Source organism: Dermacentor albipictus, chromosome 7, assembly GCF_038994185.2.
Source record: "Dermacentor albipictus isolate Rhodes 1998 colony chromosome 7, USDA_Dalb.pri_finalv2, whole genome shotgun sequence".
NCBI lineage: Eukaryota > Metazoa > Arthropoda > Arachnida > Ixodida > Ixodidae > Dermacentor > Dermacentor albipictus.
The window spans coordinates 138,905,628-138,929,342 of NC_091827.1; the positions used below are offsets into that span (position 1 = coordinate 138,905,628).

Below are 23,715 nucleotides of genomic sequence, written 5' to 3' on the forward strand. Positions count from 1 at the left end.
CTAACGAGTCCTCCCGAGCACCCGCTCTTGGGCAAGTTATCGGATTGCTGAACGTTATCCGCAGTTTTGTTGAGTGCCACGGTGGAAATTCCCAACTGCTGCACATAGTTGACCAACTAGAAAACGTCACCCTTGGAGCCTCGAACTACAGGATGCAGCAAACCAGCATCTCTGATTACATTAACTCTTTCATTACCCCGAGAAAATGTTCATTTTTTATAGATCTGGGAAAAAAATTTGCCACTACAAATATATTACAGCGCACATTGCAACATAGCATATTATGCATAATGAAATGCTCTTTCCAGAAACGTATGTTGCCAAACAAAAAAAGTTTTAATGGGGAAAACAAAAATTCTAGAAAGCGCCATTTTTGCTGCCAGTTGATAAAAATAACAATAAAAAACATGATGTCTACAAAAACAAAGGAAATTCAGAATATACATTTCAAAGATAAATAATCCAGGAATAGTGTCTGAAAAAATAAATGCTCAGTACAATGCCATTCTTTGGATACAAAAAAGAAACTAAGACCAATTGATTGCTCATGCCATGCAGTGAAGCAGTCCCTGGATTTTGTGAAGCATAGGTGCACTCTGTACTTTTCCTACAGAACGTCTGGTGTTTGTTCAACTTTGTGGTCCTCGTAACAGATTTTGCAATTACACCTTGTTGGCATCTTCTGAGAAGTTCAAGGAGTACTTCCCTACTTTGTCTAGATTCATGCACCTCATCCAGGACCGATTGCTCTCAGCGTAGCTGGGCAACTACAAGAATATGCATCCAAGCATATCTGTTTGCATTTTTGCAGATTGTTTTTATCACTTCTACCAAGAAGAAGAGTAGAAAGAAATCCCACGCCGTTGTAAACTGTCTTCCACTGATCCATAGTGCTGGGCTGAGATGTGCTACGGGCAGCCTTCTTGGCGTGAACGGAAGTTTCTTTGCTGCCAATGGCAGCACATCCTAACCCAGCGAAATATGCACCCTGAAGATGATCAGTACAGCTCTCGGGTCATGCAAAAAGATCGACAGATAAGCGCGCACAAGAAAGGCGACCTCTCAAGGTCGTAAACTCACCGGTGAAGAGCTGCAGATGTCCCATGCTGACTCAAAACACGATCGCCGTCAGAGCTTGAATCTGCTTTGCTGTCATTTTCGCAATCGTAACTTGAGTCTTAACCACTAAATTGAAGTGCAAGTGCAGCATAGTTTGAGCACAACTCTTTTCTCACGACGCAGCCGCGCAGGACAATGCCATGGGAGCGACTTTCGATAACTGCGCACTGACACCGGCAGCGCCCCGCCTGGATTTTATGAGAAGTGAAACCGAAACTCTTGGAAACTGGCTGAAAATGCCAGGTCCACATGTTGAACATGCACCAGACCTTCAGAAATACACTTTGGCAAAATAAAACGACTCAGACTCCAAACCAACGTTCATTAGTGAACAGCTGGCGTCATTTTCGGTTAATTATCACCGCTCAGCACTGTCGGACAGCAAAGCCTGCGATAAATTCTCGACCTGCTAGGACTCATTTCATTACAAAATTCTGATGCTAGTGCAGTGTAATAATGAGCGGCATGCTTTTTTCTCGAGCCCAGCAGAAGGTGACAGCCACGCCTCCTTTCGCAACAACATACACATATTAGTTCGCGAAAAGGTCCATAAAAAATCACAACCTTACCGTAACGCGAGAATTTCAATTGATTCCGAAAGTCAAGTGCCTGTACTAACTACTGGATGGCCTTAAATGGATAAGAAATGGCTTCAACATTCAAAATCAGTGATCTAAAGCATCATTCACCGGTGATCAATTTGAATAGGCATGGTAATGAAAGAGTAAAGTAATCCAAATATCGCCGAAGGTAACGCATTCCTGCAGAGAAATCTTGTGCCTGGGTTGAGTCTTTTTGTGCATTTGGTTAATTCGAAAACCCGCTTAATTTGAAGATTTTTTGCGGTCCTGATGACTTCGAATTAATGAGGTTTTACCGTATGTTGTCTGCGTGATACCAAAGACTATATGCACCTTTTGCTTCAATCGTTGAATATTTTTTTCTTCCGTGAGGATGCCACTGCCAAAAATCTTGAGCAACTAGAGGCTAACAGCTTCGCTGTAAAATTCCTATTCATCAAATATGTGATCGCGTACCTGGATTATATTGGGCACACCTAAGTGAGACCCTTCTTCCACAAAATTGGTATTCATTAACCCCATAATAGCAAATGGCACAATATAAAGTGTTAGCTGTACAGTGCAAAAAGGATTCATTCATTCATTCATTTATTTATTTGTATACAACAAAGTAAGACACTACACAATATTGGTTGGACCTATAGCCTAACTACTGGTCAGTCCAGGTTATACTGAAGAAAATAAATTCCCTGAAAATTTGAGGGAGAATATGAAAAATTGCATATGCAATGAATTATACAATTATACAATGTTCAAGTTCACAGAGCAAGCTAAGCTCTGCAACTATCGGCTCGCACTCAACAATTCCTCGCGCTGAAACGCAAGTTGTTGAGTGCGAGCTCAGTGTATAGTTCAATCACATGGCCTGCAGGCCAAAACGTTTTCACAGAATAATTTTCTCCCACTAGACACGTTTTAAATGCCAGTTGTGATCAGCTTGCTGCGAGTCCACTGCTGGACAAAGACTTCTCTCACAAGACTCTGCCCAGCTGCCTTACCCTCACCAGGCAAGTTTTGAGCTAACAAGTGCAGAGCATACAATGCGTGCTAACAATCATGTTTGCAAAGAATCGCATCCCTACGCATCGCAGAGAGATCTGAAATTTCAATCCGAACACCGTTTTCCCTTTCCCTCACAGCGACCGTGCTCGAAACCGGATGGTGACGTATTCATATCCCTGCGCCTACTTACAGGTGTCTGCAGTGTGACGTTGCTTGTGGTTAAACGTGACTTCAAGAATTATTCAAGGCAACATCTGTTACTTGTGTGATCTCTAGCTTGAATTGACGAATAGAAGTTTAGAGAAATAATAAAACATACAAATGGAATGTCTGCGTGTTTTTTGTTTTACTTTGCAGTAAAGCAAGACAGATGTACTTTCACTTCGTCTGCTTGTTCCCACGGTCATGCAGTCAGATGCGCAGGTACCGAAACTATTCCATTTTCTACCGTGTTTCATTGCACGATGATGCTCACTGATCCGCCTGTTCTGCCTCAGTATTCGTGCAGCACTGAATTATACCGCTAGTAACGTATCTTAAAACGATAGAAAGCTGAGCTAGTTGGTAAGGATTCGTTATGCAAAAAAGGTGAGGCGTGCAGCAGACAGGACACAAGAGAATGGACACACAGTCCACTTCTCTTCTTTTGCATCCTGTCTGCACGCCTCACCTTTTTTGCATAGTCATGTATCCTTGCGCACAGCGCTCAAAATCATACACTGCACGAAATGAGACAATCACAACAGCTCACGCGCAATGCCACAAAAGAAATAAAAAAGGAAAAAAAGCAAGGATTAAAAAAAATGAAGACGGGGCTCATGACGTATGCATCAAGCGATCCTCGAGGTCCGGTATGGGAGAATGCAGAGAAGGAATTTCACTTGCTCAGGCTAGACGGCACAAGTGGAGGCTCATGACGTATGCATCAAGCGATCCTCGAGGTCCGGTATGGGAGAATGCAGAGAAGGAATTTCACTTGCTCAGGCTAGACGGCACAAGTGGAGAGAGTGTCTCGCTTGGCAGTGGAGCTCACCTGCTGAAATCATGGGTTCATGACACTGAAATATTTCTATCTCGGCTATTAATGAGCCGATTTGAAACATTTTTGCGGCAGAACACTCTATAGAAGACACGTAACAACTTCCAGCATCTAACCAAAATTTGCTATGGGGCCTGGTGAGGGGCCCTTTAAGCTGTCTGCCTGAAGATTTCCCAACCTTGTCCCACCACAGTCCTCTGCTGCCCCCTCAACAATGTGACTCATCTCTTCTGCTGTTATCCTCACAGACCACTGGTTATTTGATCCGCACAATACATAGCCTACCCAACTCTTCTTCTTTCCATTAAAGGCCAACTACAATAAAATTCCGTTTGGGGTTAAGTTGGTTATAAGTGAGTAGTAGTATATTGACACGTGTACTTGTCTTCATCGGGCAACTTCACCACCTAACAAATGTTATCGCACAGCGCAGGACGCGCTTGCATGTGTGGGAAGTTTCTGGAATGTTATCGATGGTTCCATCCACTGTCTGTGACCGAACCTTGTGTAATCTGATGGCATGTGTGCGCGATGCGAATAATGTAGAATTTTGTGGAAGGCACGCGGGTCCCAGCGATTAGTCTAGAACATTCGACGATTGATGTATAAAAGCCGACACGCTTGGCCCATTAATCAGATTTTCGACGATCGCCGACTGTGTTCGCCACTGTTGCCGTTCTTTGAGTGTAGCCTGTTTTTGAGGGCACAAGTTCGCCCAGTAAAAGACTAGTTTTGTCTTTCTCAGTTTGGCTGCTTTCTTCACAGTCACTACCACGTGACAATATACTACTGAAGCAAGCATGACAAAGCTGCAGGGCTGGTCGTTGCCTAATTTTTGTTATTACTAGCTTTTAAACAACACCTAAGTATGCTGGATGTTGGTGGATGTGGTGTAAATTGCAGCCCACTGGCTCCGAGATGTTGAGCACACAGTGGGCACGACCTAATCTTGGAAGTCATACAACCTAATCTTGGAAGTCATGGCAAGGAGCCACGCTGGTTTTCAACATTCTGCATCCCTTCTGGTGGGGGACAATGGTGTCACACATTTTCTCTATTTAAGTAAAAAAAACATCGATTTTTGTGAGCTTTTGTGATACACTCGTATTTTAAATGCAGCATTTCGCACTCAGTCTGCTCTATACCTAAGCCATGTGAAATTTTTATCAGGTTAAAAATTTTGTTGCAGGCTGCCTTTAATCTTACAAGACTACCAGCTACCGGCATTTGCTTGTTCATCCACACTTCCATCTCACTGCTTCTTAATCTTATTTCTGTCATTTATCATTCTGACCCTCACTGCGTGGTCCTCGGCCTCTCCTCGAATAGACGAATGTTACAGCAAAAAGGGACAATAAGAAAGCTTACTAGTTTAACAAAGTATTCTTTAAGTATGTCTAAGCCCACCATTTCCTGGTGTAATGATTCTTGCACAGTCCTTGGCTTCTCCCCAAGTAGTCAAACCTTTGTACACCTAGAGGGGTAGCAAAAGAGTAACACAAAAGCAGCACAGACCAGTATCTCTCTAATTTCGTTTTCCCTTTACTGATCGGAATAGCTCGATCGTAAGCTGTGAATATTAAGATCAAACTTTCATTCTTATGTTCAGTGGGTGCATCGTGGCGAAGATGTCATTTTCAACACTTTGGACTGCTCCCGTGCAGACAGATTTGTCAAGCAGTGCCAGCTTGAGTCCTTGCTTACTTCTGAATGCAGTATTGCACTTCTCTGTTAAGGCGCAGATATACCCCGACGTAGCATGCGCGCGCGCGTTGAGCTCAGCGACGTCACAGTGGAGAAAAACTGGCATCTATATTCCAGCAACACGACGCAACCGGCGTGACTAGCTCCGTTGAGCGCATTCCAACGTCTCCGGCACATGAATAGCTCCGCTCCTATTTTTCGCTGGCCCCCCCGGGCCGCGTCGGCGAAGCGCACGACCTCGAGAAAACGGCAGGCGTGCGCGTCCGTGGTGTTGATTCTCTGCGCATGCGTTGAGACGGTTGCTGTGGCAACGCGTCATCTCTGGGTGCTCAGTGCAGCGGCAGCCGGTTGGAGTGTAGAGCGTCGGACTTGCGCTTGGCGCGGCGTCGGCGACATGACGTAACCGACCGCAACCACCACTCGCCCGCGCAACGAGAACGTCTGAGTATAACTTGGCCTTTATGAAACATTTAAAGGCCAACTGTAACAACATTTAGGGCTTTATAAATAGCCCAGTTTTAGACAGTGCAGATATAGAGCAGCTGCTCCGCAAAGCTTTGTTTGAAATACATATGAATGTGTCACGAAACACTCACAAAAGTAGGCATTTTTGATATCGAAATTGAAAAAACAATGCCACTATTATTCCATGCTGGAAATGATGCATGACTAAAGAACATGCAGCTCTTTAGCATGACCTCAGAGATTATGTAGCGGCTGCGGCATGTGGAAAAAGCTTGTAGGTGATGTTGCGAGACTCGAGTCACAGCCGCTAACCACCAGGTGCATATGCCACCTGCTTGGGTGCTATTTAGAAGTTGGTAATAAAAGAATTTGACAATTGCAGGCTCTGCAGCTTTCCCAAGATTGCTTGAGTAGTATTTGCTATTCATTTATTACCAGTCTAGCTACTGTGAAATTTTGTTGCAGTTGGCTTTTGTAGGAGTAACTCAAATGACATTTCCGACTCATCATTTTTTTTTTGCATTAAATGAAAACCCAAGGACTCTAAAATTGGGAAAACAGAAAAAAACAACTACAAAAATAATGCGGACCCGCCGTACTGTGGGAATCGATGTAGGCGAAGCTTTCTGTGCTGTTGGCTTTGATTAACAATAATTGGCAGTGCTGATGGTGAATGTTTAATTTCTTCTGGCACGAGAGTGGCAAGTTGATGTTAAACGTTACCTTGCATGCACCACAGCTGTTTGTCTGTGTAGCCCACAAAACATACAGGGGAAGGTGAGGCATTGTGTGCCATACTCCATAACCTCTGAGACGGTTGAGCATTGTCATTGCCTCACACAGCACACCGCATCGTGGCTGAAGTACAGTTGAATCTCGATAATTCAAACTCGAAAGGGCCCGAAATTTTTTTGGAATTAACAGAATTAACAGAAGGAAGCTAACTGAATGCAGGACTTACCTGCAGTGGTGCATGTGCACTGAGCTAAAACATAAGTGTAGAGTTCCTCATGATTCATTCACATGTATTTATAAATTACTGTCAGTTAATAGGTGTATCGGTGCTCGTGTACTACGTGTATATGTGTATTATTAAAGGAAACATAATATGCCCCGTGACAACTGCCCCTTTGAACTTTTGGTACACTTCACCGCATAAGACTTCTATATTGGGGAGAAGTTGACTTTGGGCAACCGGCATTATGCAATGCGCCATTGGCGAGGATTACAAAGGCAGAGTCAGTGCCATTGCTAAAAGAAGCAAACTGCTTCAATGAAAAACATGGCATTGAACAGCAAGAAGCTTGGCATCTGAAGTAGCTAGGCATAGCGTTGCCGCGGTGTGACTACGGCTGCCAGCAGATCTGCGTGTGAGAGCGGAGGTTCGAGATGGCGCGATAATCGAAATGGCGGTGGCTTCAATTCATGCCGTTTCAAATGCGTTCATGGCAGGAAATCCGGAAAGTCGGATGGCGAGAGTTTATTGCGTGTGGAATTTCAAACGTTATTATACCTTGACTTTATGGGGTACATGGCAGTGCCGCGACAGTAACAGAAGTCACTAACCCATCACTAACAGTGTTATCAGTGATGTGCGCCTGCACACAAATTTGCGCCACATATTTTTTTTTTTCTTTGCACATGGCATTGAGGAGTCTCTCCTAAGCTCTTCCTCTATGGTGGAAGTAGACGAATGCTGGTCAGAGGCGCCGCCACGTGATTTGGCGCACTGCTGAGAGCATTGTCAGAGTACCACGTGTCCGAATTAACCGTTGCGAATGCTTGCACATTTCAATTATCTGGCATTTTCGCCCATTGGAATATACAACTGACGGGACCACAGCGTCAGTTCGAATAAACTGAAAGTTCGAATTAAGCGTGTTCGAAATAATGAGATTCGACTGTATTAAACTTGAATTGGATTGTGGGATTGTATGTGCCAAAACCACAACCGTATTATGAGGCAGGCTGTAGTTGCAGACTCCGGATTAATTTTGACACCATGGTTTTCTAGCATGCCCTTAAATAGTGCACAAGCGTTTTTTTTAATTTTTTTATTTTGCCCCTGTTGAAATGCAGCTGCCGCGGTCAGGATCAAAGACGCGACCTCGAGCAATGCCATAGCCGCAAAGAGCCACAAAGCTACTGCGGCGGGCACGAAAGTATTCATTTGATGTGTGGCCACTTTTGTAGTGTCATCTGGACCCTACAGTGCGCTTTAATGTGGCTCTGCTTCTGCACGTCCTGCATAAGGTTGCTTGAGAAATTTGCATGGTGCTTATTTTTCAGAAATAGCAGAAACATATCTACCATACCTTGAACTTAAATTTATCCTGTTTGCCTGCAACCGCTGTCATGCCTATTGTAGTCCGTGTTTCCTTGCCTTTTCCGTTCCCTTTTCCTTAATCCCGCCTTGTATGGGAATTGTAGAGGAAAAGTGGCAAGGCTGTTAGTCATTCATTTCACGACTGTGTCAATTCTATCCATTTTCTGCCTCCACTTCGCCCTCCTCTGTGTCATTCTATTTAGCTTCCCTCTGGACTTGCACATTAGTATATAGAAAAGCAAGTGCTGTAATTTCTACAATGCTCTTGCAGGGAGTCACGGATAATTGAGGTAATTGAGTCAAGAGGCTAATGTGGCAATGCCCAGGGAGCTCCACAGGGCATTGCGTACATTCGACACAGTGCAAAGGTCCAAACTAAGTTCTCATGTTGTCATTCCTATCTGCCGCACTCCTGCAATGTATACACATGTTCTGAACTACTCCCCGACGCAGTGTGCAGGCAGCAGTATCGGCAGCAGTGGAAAAGTCGAAGGAAGAGACAAAGCTTTGTTTTAAAAGCTGGCATGTGCCAGCCCACCCTGAATGATAATACTGTAGCAGTTGTCTCTGTGGGTCAGTTTTGGTTGGGGTACCCAGGTGATGTATGCGTCACGATGCCACAATTGTAGTGTGGCACAGTAGGCTGATACTACTCGCACCAATACTTCCACAGTCCTCTGTAGCAAGTATGTGACGCCCCCCTTGGGCATAATCTTGGTTCGCCCGCCAAGCTCGGTGGCCTGCTAAAGCTCGGCAGGCAACATTTGTCACCGCACCACAATAAACACCGACGAGCACGGCTGCTCGCCGGTCAGTCATCGTTCAGCTCCACCACGCTGCGGAGCGTCCGTCTATCGGAGGGTGCCACAAGCCCTCCCTTGTTCACGACTTGAGGTGGATCGTGACATCCTCGACATTCACTTACGTTCCTACTTACCAGCAATGTTCATAGTTGCAGCCATTTACCCTCACCGGCAGTACCTCACTTCTATACACGTCCATTCCCCATCACCGCCACTCCTGTTGATACTCCTATCCACTGAAACCATGCGGCACTAATGCTTCATCTCAGACCCACCAAATCAAAGTGCAGTGAGTACGAGTCAGCATATTCGTGAATGATTATGCCGACCTATGGCCACAATTCATTGGCTGGCTCCCTCCTGTGATAAGCCTGAAGAAAACTGCACGGCCACTCTTGTTTATTTATTTACACTTTTATGAGCAACATCACTAGACCTCGCCATACTGCTACACAATGTCAGCAAAGCTTGTGCTTCTTTATGATGTCATGATAATGGTGACAGTGACAGGTTTGGCTTCATCAGATGAACTTTAGCATCAAATTAAAATACTATTTCATGCTTTTCCAACCTTCAGCCATGCTAAATGACGTTCTTTTACATAAGAAGAGCATGTAGCAGAAATTTTACATGAAAACTTTGTTTAGCGCAAAACAACAGACACAAGAAAGACGAACCCCCCCCCGGGACAAGGCGCTACTCTCAACTGGCATCATTTTATTGTGTCACTCCTTTATAGACCGCTGAAACTAGAGGAACACGCGCAGTGCGCACCATGCGATGGAGCCACCAACATCCGATCACAAGAGCGCACTCATGCGACAGAATCCAAAAAACCAAATTCAGTGCTGTACAAGGCTAAGGAAGGCACACTAATGCACCGTGACCCCAATGACTGAACGAACAATGCTTCCAATAACTCTCGGGCAACGGTGTCACGGCTCTTTTTCAAAATCGTGGTATCACGAAACATGGGTTTGCACTTGCATATTTTACAATGCTGAGCCAAATGGGAACCTGTGCCTGTTGGTATGGATCGCTCATGTTCTCTAAGGCACTCGTTAACACAGCGGTCTGACTGCCCTACATGCACTTTGCCACATGACAAGGGAATGTTGTAAACCACACCGACGCCGCAATCTACAAACTTTGCGTGGTTCTTTTCACAATCTGGTTTTTTACTTGTTTTAGAAATATGGCTGCACAACATTGACCATTTCTGAGGAGCGGAAAACACTACCAAAATTTGGTATCTAGTGGCGACATTCTTTAGATTGTGAGCCACTCTGTGGCAATACGGTACAACTTCAGGCCTCTTCTTTTGTGTAATGCAGTTACTTTTGTGCCGCTTCCCTTTCAGTTTCTGAAGCAATGCCTCCGAGACTGACGTCACCACCACACTTGGGTAACCAGCAGCCTGCAGCCTATTTAACTGTGCAATGAAACTCAGGTTCGCAGAGTGATGACAAGATTTCCTTAACGAAGATTCTAGACACATCAAAGCAATGGCGCGTTTCACAGTCTGAGTGCGCAGACGCGTAAGGTAAACATTCCTTACGTGCATGTGGCGAGTACATCCAACAGGCGTGGCCTGTTTGTAAGGATAGCTGCAAATCTAAAAACTGGAGTTTACCGTCCCTAGAGAGCTCATGTGGGAAAGTTAAACCTTTGCCATTGTCATTGAACAGAGTTGAAATGCCAGCTACCGTAACGAAGCATTCATTGTTAGTCTGTTTTATCACAAGAAAATCGTCAACATATCTAAAAATTTGAACCGAGTCATTGTTTAAGGCACTCTCAAGAGAGCGGTCGACAAACGATAAAAAAATATTACAAAGCGCAGGCACCACACATGAACCAATACACACACCATTTTTCTGGATAAAAAGGTTCTTTTCAAACCGGATAAAAGTTGCACTTGGATAAAAAGGTTATTTTCAAACCGGATAAAAGTTGCACTTATATAAAATTCAAGAAGGTCGCATTGCGAAAATCTATCTCGCCCCTTTCTTCGATACACGTCATCACACTGCAAAATAGCGCATCATGCGGTATTGAATAGTAAAGATTTTCGACATCAACTGAAAAAATGTCAACTACTGAATGGTTGTCTTCCAGAAAGGAAACAACATCGAAAGAATCCTTTATGCCGTAAGAATCGTCAATCGTTAAATGCTTCAACTGTTTTTGCAAAAGGCGGCTAACCAAAACATGCCAACAATTATTTTCACTGACTATTGTACTGCATTGTAATGTAGTGGCTCACAATCTAAAGAATGTCGCCACTAGATCCCAAATACCGGTAGAGTTTTCCACTCCTCAGAAATGGTCAATGTTGTGCAGCCGTATTTCTAAAACAAGTAAAAAACCAGATTGTGAAAAGAACCACGCGAAGTTTGTAGATTGCGGCGTCGGTGTGGTTTACAACATTCCCTTGTCATGTGGCCAAGTGTATGTAGGGCAGTCAGGCCGCTGTGTTAACGGGCGCCTTCGAGAACATGAGCGATCTGTACCAACAGGCACAGGTTTCTATTTGGCTCAGCATTGCAGAATATGCATGTGCAAACCCATGTTTCGTGATACCACAATATTGAGTCGCAGTGCATTAGTGTGCCTTCCTTGAGCTTGTACAGTGCTGAATACATTTTTTTTTTATTCTGTCGCATGAGTGCGCTCTTGTGATCGGATGTTGGTGGTTCCGCCGCATGGTGCTCACTGCGCATGTTCCTCTTGTTTGAGCAGTCTATAAAGGAGTGACGCAATAAAATGATGTCAGTTGAGAGTAGCGCCTTGTCCTGGGTAGTCTTCTTGTGTCTGTTGTTTTGCGCTAAACAAAGTATTCATGGATTCGCGCCAACTAGCCCGCCAACGCATTGTGCAGAAATTTTACAACTTGAAAAATATGTAGGGGTGTGGAAATATTCAGAACTTTCTAATAAATTTATTCCTGCCCCATTTGATTCAGCTTTTGTATCGAATGTCACTGTTTTATTGCGCTTTTGAAATGAATAGGTACTATTTGAAAAGATGAATATTTTTGTAATGACGAATACCGTATTTACTCGCATAATGATCGCACCCCTGAATTTTGTCGCCAAAATTCAATTTTCTTTCTTTCCTGTGTAATGATCACACCCTGAACTTGTCGCAGTGATATGTCGTGCACCAAGTCTAGCTAATGATGCTCGTGCTTACCATCTGTCGAATGCTACCCGAACGACTCTTGAAGACATACCAAGCGGTCTGCACGCGCCCAACATTCTTAAGCAGATGCCTCATTTTATTCCTTTCATCACTTTCCGAACTTCCATGAAAAAAAAACTACAACAAACTTGCCTCGGCTTTATTATTTGTAGGCTTCATAATGGATTTGGTCAACAACAACATAAAGGGTGTCTTTCGATTCTTCTCGTCTGCACTCATGGGCACGCAACAAATTGCAAGAGGCAATGATAGTGGCCACGTTTATACTGATACGTTAGAAGTGTACCCTATCATACGCCGACGCTTGTAATGCAGCTAAGATATTCGCCCACCCTTAGCGGAAACGTGCCATAATATGATGGCAGTGAAGACAAATGCCGCAGTTTCCACAGCATGCCCGACATGTGTTTATATGTCGCTGGCAGCAAAGCGCGCCTATCTCTGTTTCTGTCCCCTCAAAGTGGACATGGCTACGTTGGCATCGTAAACTTGCCGATATTGACGATATTATTCATTACTAGTACAGAAGAAACTGTTTCAATGCGCGTAATGTACTGATAAAAAAAATAATCGCGTTTGGTGTGTTTGGCTTGCTCCGCCAGCCGCTATTTTTGTTTTGGTGTCCTGTGGTGACAGCGGCAGCCGCCTGTGTGTCATCCCACAGCAAATACAGGATGAAAAAAGAATTTTTTTTTTTTGAAAATTTAACTCGCGTAATGATCACACCCCTGAATTTGCGTCAATTTTTTGACAAAAAAGTGCGGTCATTATGCAAGTAAATATGGTATCAGTAGTTCGTTATATATGAACTTGCCCTTAAAGACACTAAAAAATTAACCGCAATGAAGCTGGCGTCAGTAGCTACAGTTCAGCAGCACTTTAGTCCTATAACCAGATTGTCAGTGTCATTGTTGTTCTCACCTAGCTGCAAGTTTCAGTTAGCAACTTCCATCTAAAAATGAAATGTGCCATCAAATAGCTCTGTCAAAACAGCACCCAGTTCCCTAGAAATGGAAGCACAGCTGCCATCTTTTATTGAAGAGCGTTTGATATATTTTGCTCCCAGCAGGACACGATTGTATTCTGCACAAGCTAGCGAAGCCTTCTAGTTGGCTGGAAGCATAAAGTTTCGAAACTACCACAGCATGCCACCATCCTGCGAAGGTTTCGGACATCATGGTCTCAACATTATGACTGTGCAAAAGCTACACAAGAGTCGTAAAATTACCTTATCTATGTCACTTCGGGGGAAGCAAACGCAATGCTCAAAAGGTATAACTTCACTACGAACCGTTATCAGCCATTGTCAATGCATAAACAAAGCGCCACCAAACCGTGATCTCCTGATAATGGCGCAGTAACCACCAAACCTTTGCGAAATTGTGTGGCTGGAGCACATGGTGCAGCGTTCTCATTGACTTGGGCCCCGCAAATATTGACTGTAATGACAGGAATGCCCTAGTGGTCGTTGATCTCAAGTTGGAATGACATGGATGGTCGTTCTAAATCATTGAAATAGACGTAATGCACATGGCGCCGCATGGACAATGGCGCAAAAAGGAGAGGGCCACCATCATTGCCCCACGCCATGCTGTTCATGTGGTATGCTACCTCCCTGGAGGGGGGAGCCATGGAGGGAGGGAGCCATAGAACTTGGCAGTGCATTTCAAAGCACCAACGTAGCACAGAACAAACAAACATGAGGGCTTCCCGAGAGAAGGAGTGACTGCACATGGCAGCCACTCACTCATCTCGAACGCCAGTTGGACTGAAGCAGGCCCGCGCTGCAGGGAGTTGCGCTTCTACGCTTAGGTACTTTCGCATGCACCACCGTGACCAAGTTCAAATCATTCTGTGTAACAGTACGACAATATAAAAAATTTCGTTATATCTGGAGGCCATTTCAACAGGCACGGTTGGAAAATCGTAAATGCACTGAAATAGCGTCATTATAGCTGACAGATTCTTATATCTGGGATCATTATAAGTTGTTTCAACTGTATTCACACACCTCTCAAAACATGCATTAGCACATGCTTAGGCGCTTTGTCCTCGTCATATTGGTTATGTTTAAGAATCACTATCCCAGACATTGTTAAAGTTAGCAACATAATGGTTAATCCTTGCTCTGATCCCTAGGAGTTTCAAATGTGAGCCTTTCAGAATGTTTGCAAAGGCTATGTGTAATAGACAAATAAATACAAACACAGCTGCCTCACCTCTTTTCAAGAGACGCCTTATGTCGCTGGAGTCTGAGAAGCCGCAGCTTCTTCTCGGCAAACCTGTCAAGTGACACTCAGGATTTAGTACATGTACAACACACCAAGGTTCGGCAAGCTCGGGCTACGTACACTTGTGCTTGGCACAGCCATTCTCCAAATAAGGCCAAAAAGAAGCCACTGCAAGATGACGTCCCTTAATGTAACATGATTTTTTTTTGCGGCACTAATCACCAAAATATTGGATCAAGGAAAGTCTGACAAACAATAAGTCTGCACATCTTGAAAGTTGTCTCAGTGCTGCTGAATTTCTGTTTAAGTTGTTATCTACATAAATGATATCGTGCCGGTACCACAAACTTCCTCTATAGTTTTGTATGCGGATGATACCAGCTTGTTTTTCCCTGGCAGCCGTTTAAGAGATTTAGAAAACGTGGCGAACAAGTGGTTGATCTCGCTTTCATACTGGCTTGGATGTAACCAGCTAGAATTAAATGTTACTAAACTAAACATATTTTATTCAAAGGCAGAATTAAACGCGAAGATTACACCATTTCTGTTCGATTTAAAAATAATGACATCGAGCATGTCCCGTTGTTTAAATTCTTAGGTGCACTTTTTCATGAAAACCTCAGTTGGACACCGCAAATCAACAAAGTACATGCCAGTATGTATAGATCAATTTGTCTTATATAAACTTAGGTCTCTGGTACCAAACTGGCTAAAGCTCCAGTTATATTATTCACTAGTTCATTCTCATCTCTATTACTGTCTCTTAATCTGGGGTGGTACGACTTCAGTAACGAAACTTGAAAGGTTAAAAATTGTACAGAAGAGAAGCTGTTCGCTGCATAGAAAATCTGGAACCAACTGAACACACTGCGCCGTTTTTAAACAAGCTTAAATTGCTTACTGTTAACCAACTTTTTAATCTGAAGCTCGCCTTGTATATTCGCAAGGAAATTGGAAATGAATAGTTTAGTTATATGGCTCAGTGCTATCCTACTAATCTTCCCTATGATCTCCGACACAAGCGATTTAGGATACCGTTATTCAGAACCATTTACGGTATTTAAACATTACTCTACCTTATACCTAACCTTCTCCGCAACAATAAATTATATCCACGAACTTATTGAAAAATATACATTCTATCCACAGTTTAAAGAAAAATGCTACAGTGTACTTACTATCTGGTACTGTGTCCTAAATAAGTTCTTGAGTTGAAAAAACTTTTTATTGTTCTATAACCTTTGTACACTGCTGCATTTTCTAACAGTTATACATTGCTAGGAATGGTTATGTTACATTTTGTATCACGCTTGCACAATCTTGTACTGTTTAATATGTTGCCAGTTATTTATTTATTTATTTATTTATTTGTTTATTTATTTGTTTATTTAAAAATGTCCTTGCAGGCCTCGTACGAGGCATTGGATAAGGGGGGTGTTACAGTAGTATTAAAAGAGTATACAGGGCATATAACAAAACATAATAGACATACATTATTAACAGATGTATAAAATATATATACACATCTTATACAAGCATTATATCATTGTACAAAATAACAGGGTCCGTAATGTACATATTAGAAAAGGACAAAAGATACAGTTCCTTCAATAAACAATGAAAAAAAAAATGTACACATTTGTTCTCGTTATGGGTTATTGCTGTTGCATTATTGTGTGAGTCTGTTACTCAATTTAAGATGCTTAATCACGATGTTACTTCTGTTTCTGAAAAAGAAATTTTGTGGTGCTCTAATGTTCAAAGCCATTGTTTTTCTTTTCTTTTATTCTCACTGCTTCTGAGCAAATGTATGGGTGGAGGGACCTCAGTCAGGCAGAGTTTACCTGCCTTTAGTCCTTTCAACCTAGGCAATGTATGTCTGAATAAAACTGAAACTGAAACATTGTCCCTTCAGCTTATCTGATACATTTTCATGTGCATTGTGCATGAGTCGACTTTATGTGCATTATGCATGAGTCGACTTTATGTGCATTATGCATGAGTCGACTGCTGTGTTATATGCCTCACATGGTAGATAAAACTCAATCATAGAGTCAACGTACAGTGGAAGGCCAGGAGATGCACAAACATGGGCGAGCAACATGGACTTCACTAGAATGCCCACCTCTTGACAAGAGCACTGCAACCAATTACGTCAGGTCATATAAGCAGTTTATCTAGGATGGTAATCATCATCAAGCTATTTTTATATCCCCTGCAGGTCGAAGGCTTCCTCTAGTAATCTCTAATTACCCCTGTCTTACGACAGCTTATCCGATCTTATGCCTGCAAGTTTCATCATTTGCTCACACTACCCAACTCTCTGCTATCCTTTACTGCACTTTCTTTCCCTTGGCACTCATTCTGTAACTGTAATGGTCTACCTGTCCTGCGCATTACATATGGCTTTCCCAGCACCATTTTTTTTCTCCTAATGTCAACTAGAATATTGGCTATCCCTGTTTGCTTTCTGGCCCTCAACACTCACTTTCCATCTCTAAACATTACGCCTGACATTTACTCTTGCATTGCTTGCTGTGTGGCCCTTAACGTCTTTTTAAGCTTCTTAGTTAACCTAACCGTTAGTCAACCCCCTTCCAAATGGCTCACTCAAATACCCAATGGCCCTCAGTCCCCAGCAGCTGCGGAGCAGCTGACCAAGGCGGCGGTCAGACCTGTAACGCAGCAGAGGGTGCTAAGAATCTCTGGATCCGGACAGGCAGCCAATGGAAACTGACCTTTCGAAAGTTAAACACCCAAACCCTCTCAAGGAACTATCAGACATTGCTTGGGATATCATCGGCCTTAGTGAGATTTGAAGAACTGGTGAGGTTTATACATTGCTGAATAATGGACATGCACTATGCTATAGAGGTGTACTAGATAAGAAGCAATGCGGGGTAGGATTCCTAATCCATAAGGACATAGCGGGCAACATTGCCGAATTCTACAGTATTACTGAGAGGGTAGCTGTAGTCGTAATTAAACTTAATAATAGGTATAGCTTAAAGGTAGTACAAGCCTACACTCTGTAGTGAAGAGGAATTCCCGGCGCTGCAGACACATCGCCAGTCATCTGGGAGATGCGAGCTCGAGATTGCCTGAGCTGCTCTCGTTGAGACATGCTGCCTGCTGCTCTCTTGTACCATATTCATATTAGATTGTGGTGGAGGTGCTGCGGTTTTCCCCCAACCTGGAATTACGCACCTGAACTCTGCCATCCGTCATGCCTGACGACCCCAGCCTGACATCCCCACCGGTTACTCCAGCCATCGTATGTGCCAGTGCCCAGCATCAGCGAGATCCTAATATCTTCAGCGGCACCGATGAGAAAGACGTTGAAGATTGCCTGGAATCGTATGAACGTGCCAGCAACACCAACAAATGGGACGATCCCCTCAAGCTCGGCAACACGATCTTCTATTTATCGGGCATCGCAAAGCTGTGGTTCAAAAACCACGAAGCCGATCTCCGTACGTGGGCTAGCTTTAAAACCGGCATCGCAGAAGTTTTTGGCCGCCCTGGCGTGCACAAACTTCACGCTGAACAATGCCTACGAAGCCAATCCCAGCGAACTGGTGAAATGTTTACCAGCTACATAGAGGACATCCAGTCACGATCATGAGGAAGTAGATCAGTTTTATGAAGATGTTGAATTAGCGATGAGAAAAGTGCTAACTCAGTATACTGTAGTAATGGGCGACCTTAATGCAAAAGTGGGGAAAAAGAAGGCTGGTGAACAAACAATTGGCAAGTACGGCGTCGATTCTAGGAATGCTAGAGGAGAGATTTTGGTAGAATTCACAGAAAGGAATAAGCTTCGAGTAAGGAACACCTTTTTCAGGAAACGTAGTGACAGAAAGTAGACCCGAAAAAGCCCTAATGGTGAAACAAGAAATGAAACTGACTTCCTACTTTCTGCTGATCCCAGCATAGTGCAGGATGTAGAAGTGATAGATAGGGTAAATTGCAGTGATCATAGGTTAGTGAGGGCTAGGATTCACCTCAATTTGAAGAGAGAAAGAGCAAAATTGATCAAGAAGAAACAGGTCAACCTAAAGGCAGTAAGGGTAAAAGCAGACAAATTCAGGCTGGTACTTGCAAACAAATATGCAGCCTTAGAAGAGAGAGATGATGATGACACAGAGCTAATGAAGGAAATCGTTACTAGGTTGGCTTCAGAGGCAGCAATTGAAGTGGGAGGCAAGGCACCAAGGCAACCAGTGGGCAAGCTCTCCCAAGTAAAAAAGGGCCTAATAAACCAACACCAAGAAATGAAACTGTCCAACTCAAGAGATGAGATAGAATTCGCGGAACTGTCAAAACTGACCAACAAGGCGAAAATGAGTGATATTCGAAACTATAACGTGAGAAAGACTGAAGATGCCATAAAAAATGGACACATCCAGAAATCAGTGAGGGAGAAACTTGGCATAGGAAAAACCATTATGTATGCACTGAAAGATAAGCAGGGTAATATCATCTGCAATCTCGAAGATATAGTAAAAGCAGCGGAAGAATTCTATACTGACCTGTACAGTACCCAGAAAAGTCGGGATACCTCAATTAGGAACAGCAATGAACAGGATACAGAAACGCCACCTATAACTAGCGATGAGGTCAGAAGAGCCTTGCAAGACATGAAACGAGGAAAGTGGTAGGAGACGATTGAATAACAGTCGATTTAATCAAAGATGAAGGAGACATCATGCTTGAAAAACTGGCGGCTCTTTATATGAAGTGTCTATCGACTGCAAGGGCCACAGAAAACTGGAAGAATGCAAATATTTTACTAATCCACAAAAAGGGAGACGTTAAAGAATTGAAAAATTATCGGCCCATTAGCTTACTCCCAGTATTATATAAAACATTTACCAAAATATTCTCCAACAGAATAAGGGCAGCACTGGACTTTAGTCAACCAAGAAAACAGGCTGGCTTCAGGAAGGGATACCTTACAATGGATCACATCCATGTCATTAATAAGATAATTGAGCAATCCACACAGTACAATCAGCCTCTCTATATCGCTTTCATAGATTACGAATATGCATTTGATTCAGTAGAGATACTTGCAGTCATAGAGGCATTACGCAATCAAGGCGTAGAGGCCGCTTACGCAAATATCTTGGAAAATATCTACAGAGATTCCACAGCCACTGTAATTCTACACAAGAAAAGTAGGAAGATACCTATAAAGAAAAGGGTCAGACGGGGAGACATAATCTCTCCAATGCTATTCACTGCGTACTTAGAAGTATTCAAGCTATTAAACTGGGAAGGCTTAGGAGTAAAAATCGACAGCAAATATCTCAGCAGCCTTCGGTTTGCCGATGACATTGTTCTATTCAGCAACAATGCAGACGAGTTACAACAAAGGATTGAGGACCTTAACAGAAGGAGTGTAAGAGTGGGGTTGAAGATTAATATGTGGAAGACAAAGATAATGATAAATATCCAGGCAAAGGAACAAGAGTTCAGGATCGCCAGCCAGCCTCTAGAGTGTATGAAGGAGTACGTTTATCTATGTCAATTAATCACAGGGAACCCTGATCATGCGAAGGAAATTCACAGAAGAATAAAAATGGGTTGGATCGCATACGGCAGACATTGCCAGCTTGTGACTGGAAGCTTACCATTGTCATTGAAAAGGAATGTGTACAATCAATGCATTTTACCAGTGCTGACATATGGGCCAGAGACTTGGAGACTGACAAAGAAGCAAGCTTGAGAACAAGTTAAGGACCGCACAAAAAGCGATGGAACGAAGATTGCTAGGCATAACGTTAAGAGAGAGAAAGAGAGTGGTTTGCATTAGAGAGCAAACGGGTATAGCAAACGATATTTTAATTGACATCAAGAGAAAAAAAAATGGAGCTGGGCAGATCATGTAATGTGCTGGTTAGATAACCATTGGACCATTAGGGTTACAGAATGGGTACTAAGAGAAGGGAAACGCAATTGAGTACAACAGAAGACTAGGTGGAGCAATGAAATTAGGAAATTTGCAGGTGCTAGTTGGAATTGGTTGGCGCAAGGCAGGAGTGATTGAAGATCGCAGGGAGAGGCCTTCGTCCTGCAGTGGTCATAAAACAGGCTGATGATGAGTTAACCATTCTTCCTTCCTTGTTAGGATGGCAATAGATTTCGGACAAGGACTCGGCACATAGCTTGCCGGCTCTGCAACATGACATGTGTCTGTGTTGCGGTGCTACACTCATCAGCCAAAGAGTTATATTTTTTTCAATGCAATCTATTTTCCACATGGCATCGTGTGTGTACAGGTTGTCTGAGCGAACTTGATCCAATGTTTAAAGTTGTGCAAGTACTCTGCTGATGCACATTTAACAGCAGATGGTTGGCCACTCTAAGGAGCAAGTCACACCATGTTTTGAATAACTGTATTTACTCGCATAATGATCGGACTTTTTGGCAGAAAAATTGATGCAAAATCAGGGGTGCTATCATTACGCGGGTTAAATTTCCCACAAAAAGAAAAAAAATTCTTTTCGTCCCACGTTTGCTTTACACCAAAACAAAAATGGCGGCCGGCGGAGCAAGCCGAACGCGCCAAACACAATTTTTTTTCTTCTCGTGAGTACATTACGTGCTTTGAAACAGTTTCTTCCATATCAGTAATGAATAATAGCATTAATATTGGCAAGTTTGCGGCAATAACGTAGCCATGTCCACTTTGAGGGGACAGAAACAGACCAGTGACATAGAAACACATGGCCGGCATGCTGCAGAAACTGCGGCATCTGTCTTCACTACTATGCTAATACGGCACGTTTCCGCTAAGGGTGGGTGAATATCTTAGCTGTGTTACAAGCGTCGGCATGTGAATAGGGTACACTTTCAACGTATCAGTGTAAACGTGGCTACTATCGTTGCCGCTCGCGATTTGTTGCCTGCCCACGAGTGCAGATGAGAAGAATCGAAAGGCGCCTTTTTTGTTTTTGTTGACCACAACCATTATAAAGCCTACACATAATAAAGGCAAGTTTGGTTGCAGCTTTCTTTTAGTCATGGAAGTGCGGAAAGTAATGAAAGTAATGAAATGAGGCATCCACTTAAGAATGTTTGGTGCATGAAGACCGCTTGCTTTGTCTTGAAGACTCGTTCGCGTAGCATTCGACAGATGGTAAGCGTGATCAATATTAGCTAGACTTGGCACACAACATATCGCTGTGGCAAGTACGGGGTGCGATGATTACACACGAAATAAAAAAAATCGAATTTTGACGACAAAATTCAGGCGTGAGATCATTACGCAAGTGCGATCATTATGCGAGTAAATACGGTATGCTGAGTTGCATAATTATTTAGAATGATTTAATAAACTTTTTAGATATTAGAGTTATGGGAAGAGCTTCAATGTGAAAGTGGTAGAGCATTCTACTAAGTTTCTAATTTCATCATCATCATCATCAGCCTGGTTACGCCCACTGCAGGGCAAAGGCCTCTCCCATATTTCTCCAACAACCCCGGTCATGGACTAATTGTGGCCATGCCGTCCCTGCAAACTTCTTAATCTCATCCGCCCACCTAACTTTCTGCCGTCCCTTGCTACGCTTCCCTTCCCTTGGAATCCAGTGCGTAACCCTTAATGACCATCGGTTATCTTCCCTCCTCATTACATGTCCTGCCCATGCCCATTTCTTTTTCTTGATTTCAACTAAGATGTCATTAACTCGCGTTTGTTCCCTCACCCAATCTGTTCTTTTCTTATCCCTTAACGTTACACCTATCATTCTTCTTTCCATAGCTCGTTGCGTCGTCCTCAATTTGAGTAGAACCCTTTTCGTAAGCCTCCAGGTTTCTGCCCCGTAGGTGAGTACTGGTAAGACACAGCTATTATACACTTTTCTCTTGAGGGATAATGGCAACCTGCTGTTCATGATCTGAGAGTGCCTGCCAAACGTACCCCAGCCCATTCTTATTCTTCTGATTATTTCTGTCTCATGATCCGGATCCGCAGTCACTACCTGCCCTAAGTAGATGTATTCCCTTACGACTTCCAGTGCCTCGCTGCCTATTGTAAACTGCTGTTCTCTTCCGAGACTGTTAAACATTACTTTAGTTTTCTGCAGATTAATTTTTAGACCCACTCTTCTGCTTTGCCTCTCCAGGTCAGTGAGCATGCATTGCAGTATCTAATTGCAGTTTCTAATTTAGTGATTGTTTAATTTTCTAGCTAACATGTGATACAGTAAAACCTCGTTAAACTGTACCCGCTTAAACAGTAGTTTCCCTTTAAAAGTATTAAAGTCAAATCCCCGACTCGGCGGCCATTGAGCATAATTTGTTTTGTATCCGCATAAAGTGTACCAGTTTATTGTGTACGTATCGGTTAGCATGCAGTGTTTCCACTTTTCGTCACGCAAACACGGCGGTGCGTTGTCTCCATCGGGCAGCCCAGCAGAACAACTAGCCTCAAAGATCGGAACAATGGCCTCCAAGCGTCCTGTGCATTTGCATGTGAAGCCACATCAACATCATTTCGGCTGCGTGCCAGAGAGTGTTGTGGCGTCGCGCAAGCGAGGACTCGCGTCATGCCGAAGCTCGAATAAAAAAGATGTGAAAGTTGCAAAGACGGTTCAAGAGTGGGCCAAAGCTACCGTGCAATCACGCCCCACACCACTGCAAAGATTGATGATTAGAAAAGAATGGAGGATACACATCGATGAACTGGCAGAGCGTGTGAACATCAGTCTCGGTTTGGTTCACATCATAATCCATGAACGTCTCAGTTATCGGATCTTGTGTACACAATGGATGCCAAAGATTTTGAACCAGCGCCAGAAGACGGAGGGGTTCGGCACTGCCCTGACTGATATGATCCAGTATCACAATGAGGATGATGACTTCTTGTCTGCAGTTGTCACCGTGGACGAATCATGGTGCCACTTTACGAGCCTGAAACACAACGGCAATGGTTACCATGGAAACATACGAATTCAATACCCCCCCAAGGAAAGCAAAGGCCATCATTTCCACCGGAAAGGCGTTGTTGACTTTTTTTTCGATGGTCAGGGGCCATTACTGATCGAATTTGCTAAACCTGAAGAGACTACAATCGTTTCAGATATTGTGAAATGCCGGATCGGTTGTGTGTCGCAATCAAGAACAAACAAAGTGGAAAATTGACGAATGGGGCCATCTTGCTCAACGACAATGCCCGCCCCATGTCGTTGATGTCGTTAACACAAAAGTGGCAAAGTTCAAATGGGAAACACTG

General features: G+C 43.4%; 1 protein-coding gene across 2 annotated transcripts in view; it reads right to left on the minus strand.

Annotated features, from left to right (window-relative positions):
* Atg14 (autophagy related protein 14) overlaps positions 1-23,715 on the minus strand; it is a 251,020-nt gene that overhangs the window by 218,071 nt on the left and 9,234 nt on the right. For both annotated transcript variants that reach the window (XM_065425403.2, XM_065425404.1), the window contains exon 3: positions 14,463-14,525. In XM_065425403.2, coding sequence (XP_065281475.1) covers positions 14,463-14,525 — 63 coding nt within the window. The remainder of the gene's footprint in view (positions 1-14,462; positions 14,526-23,715) is intronic.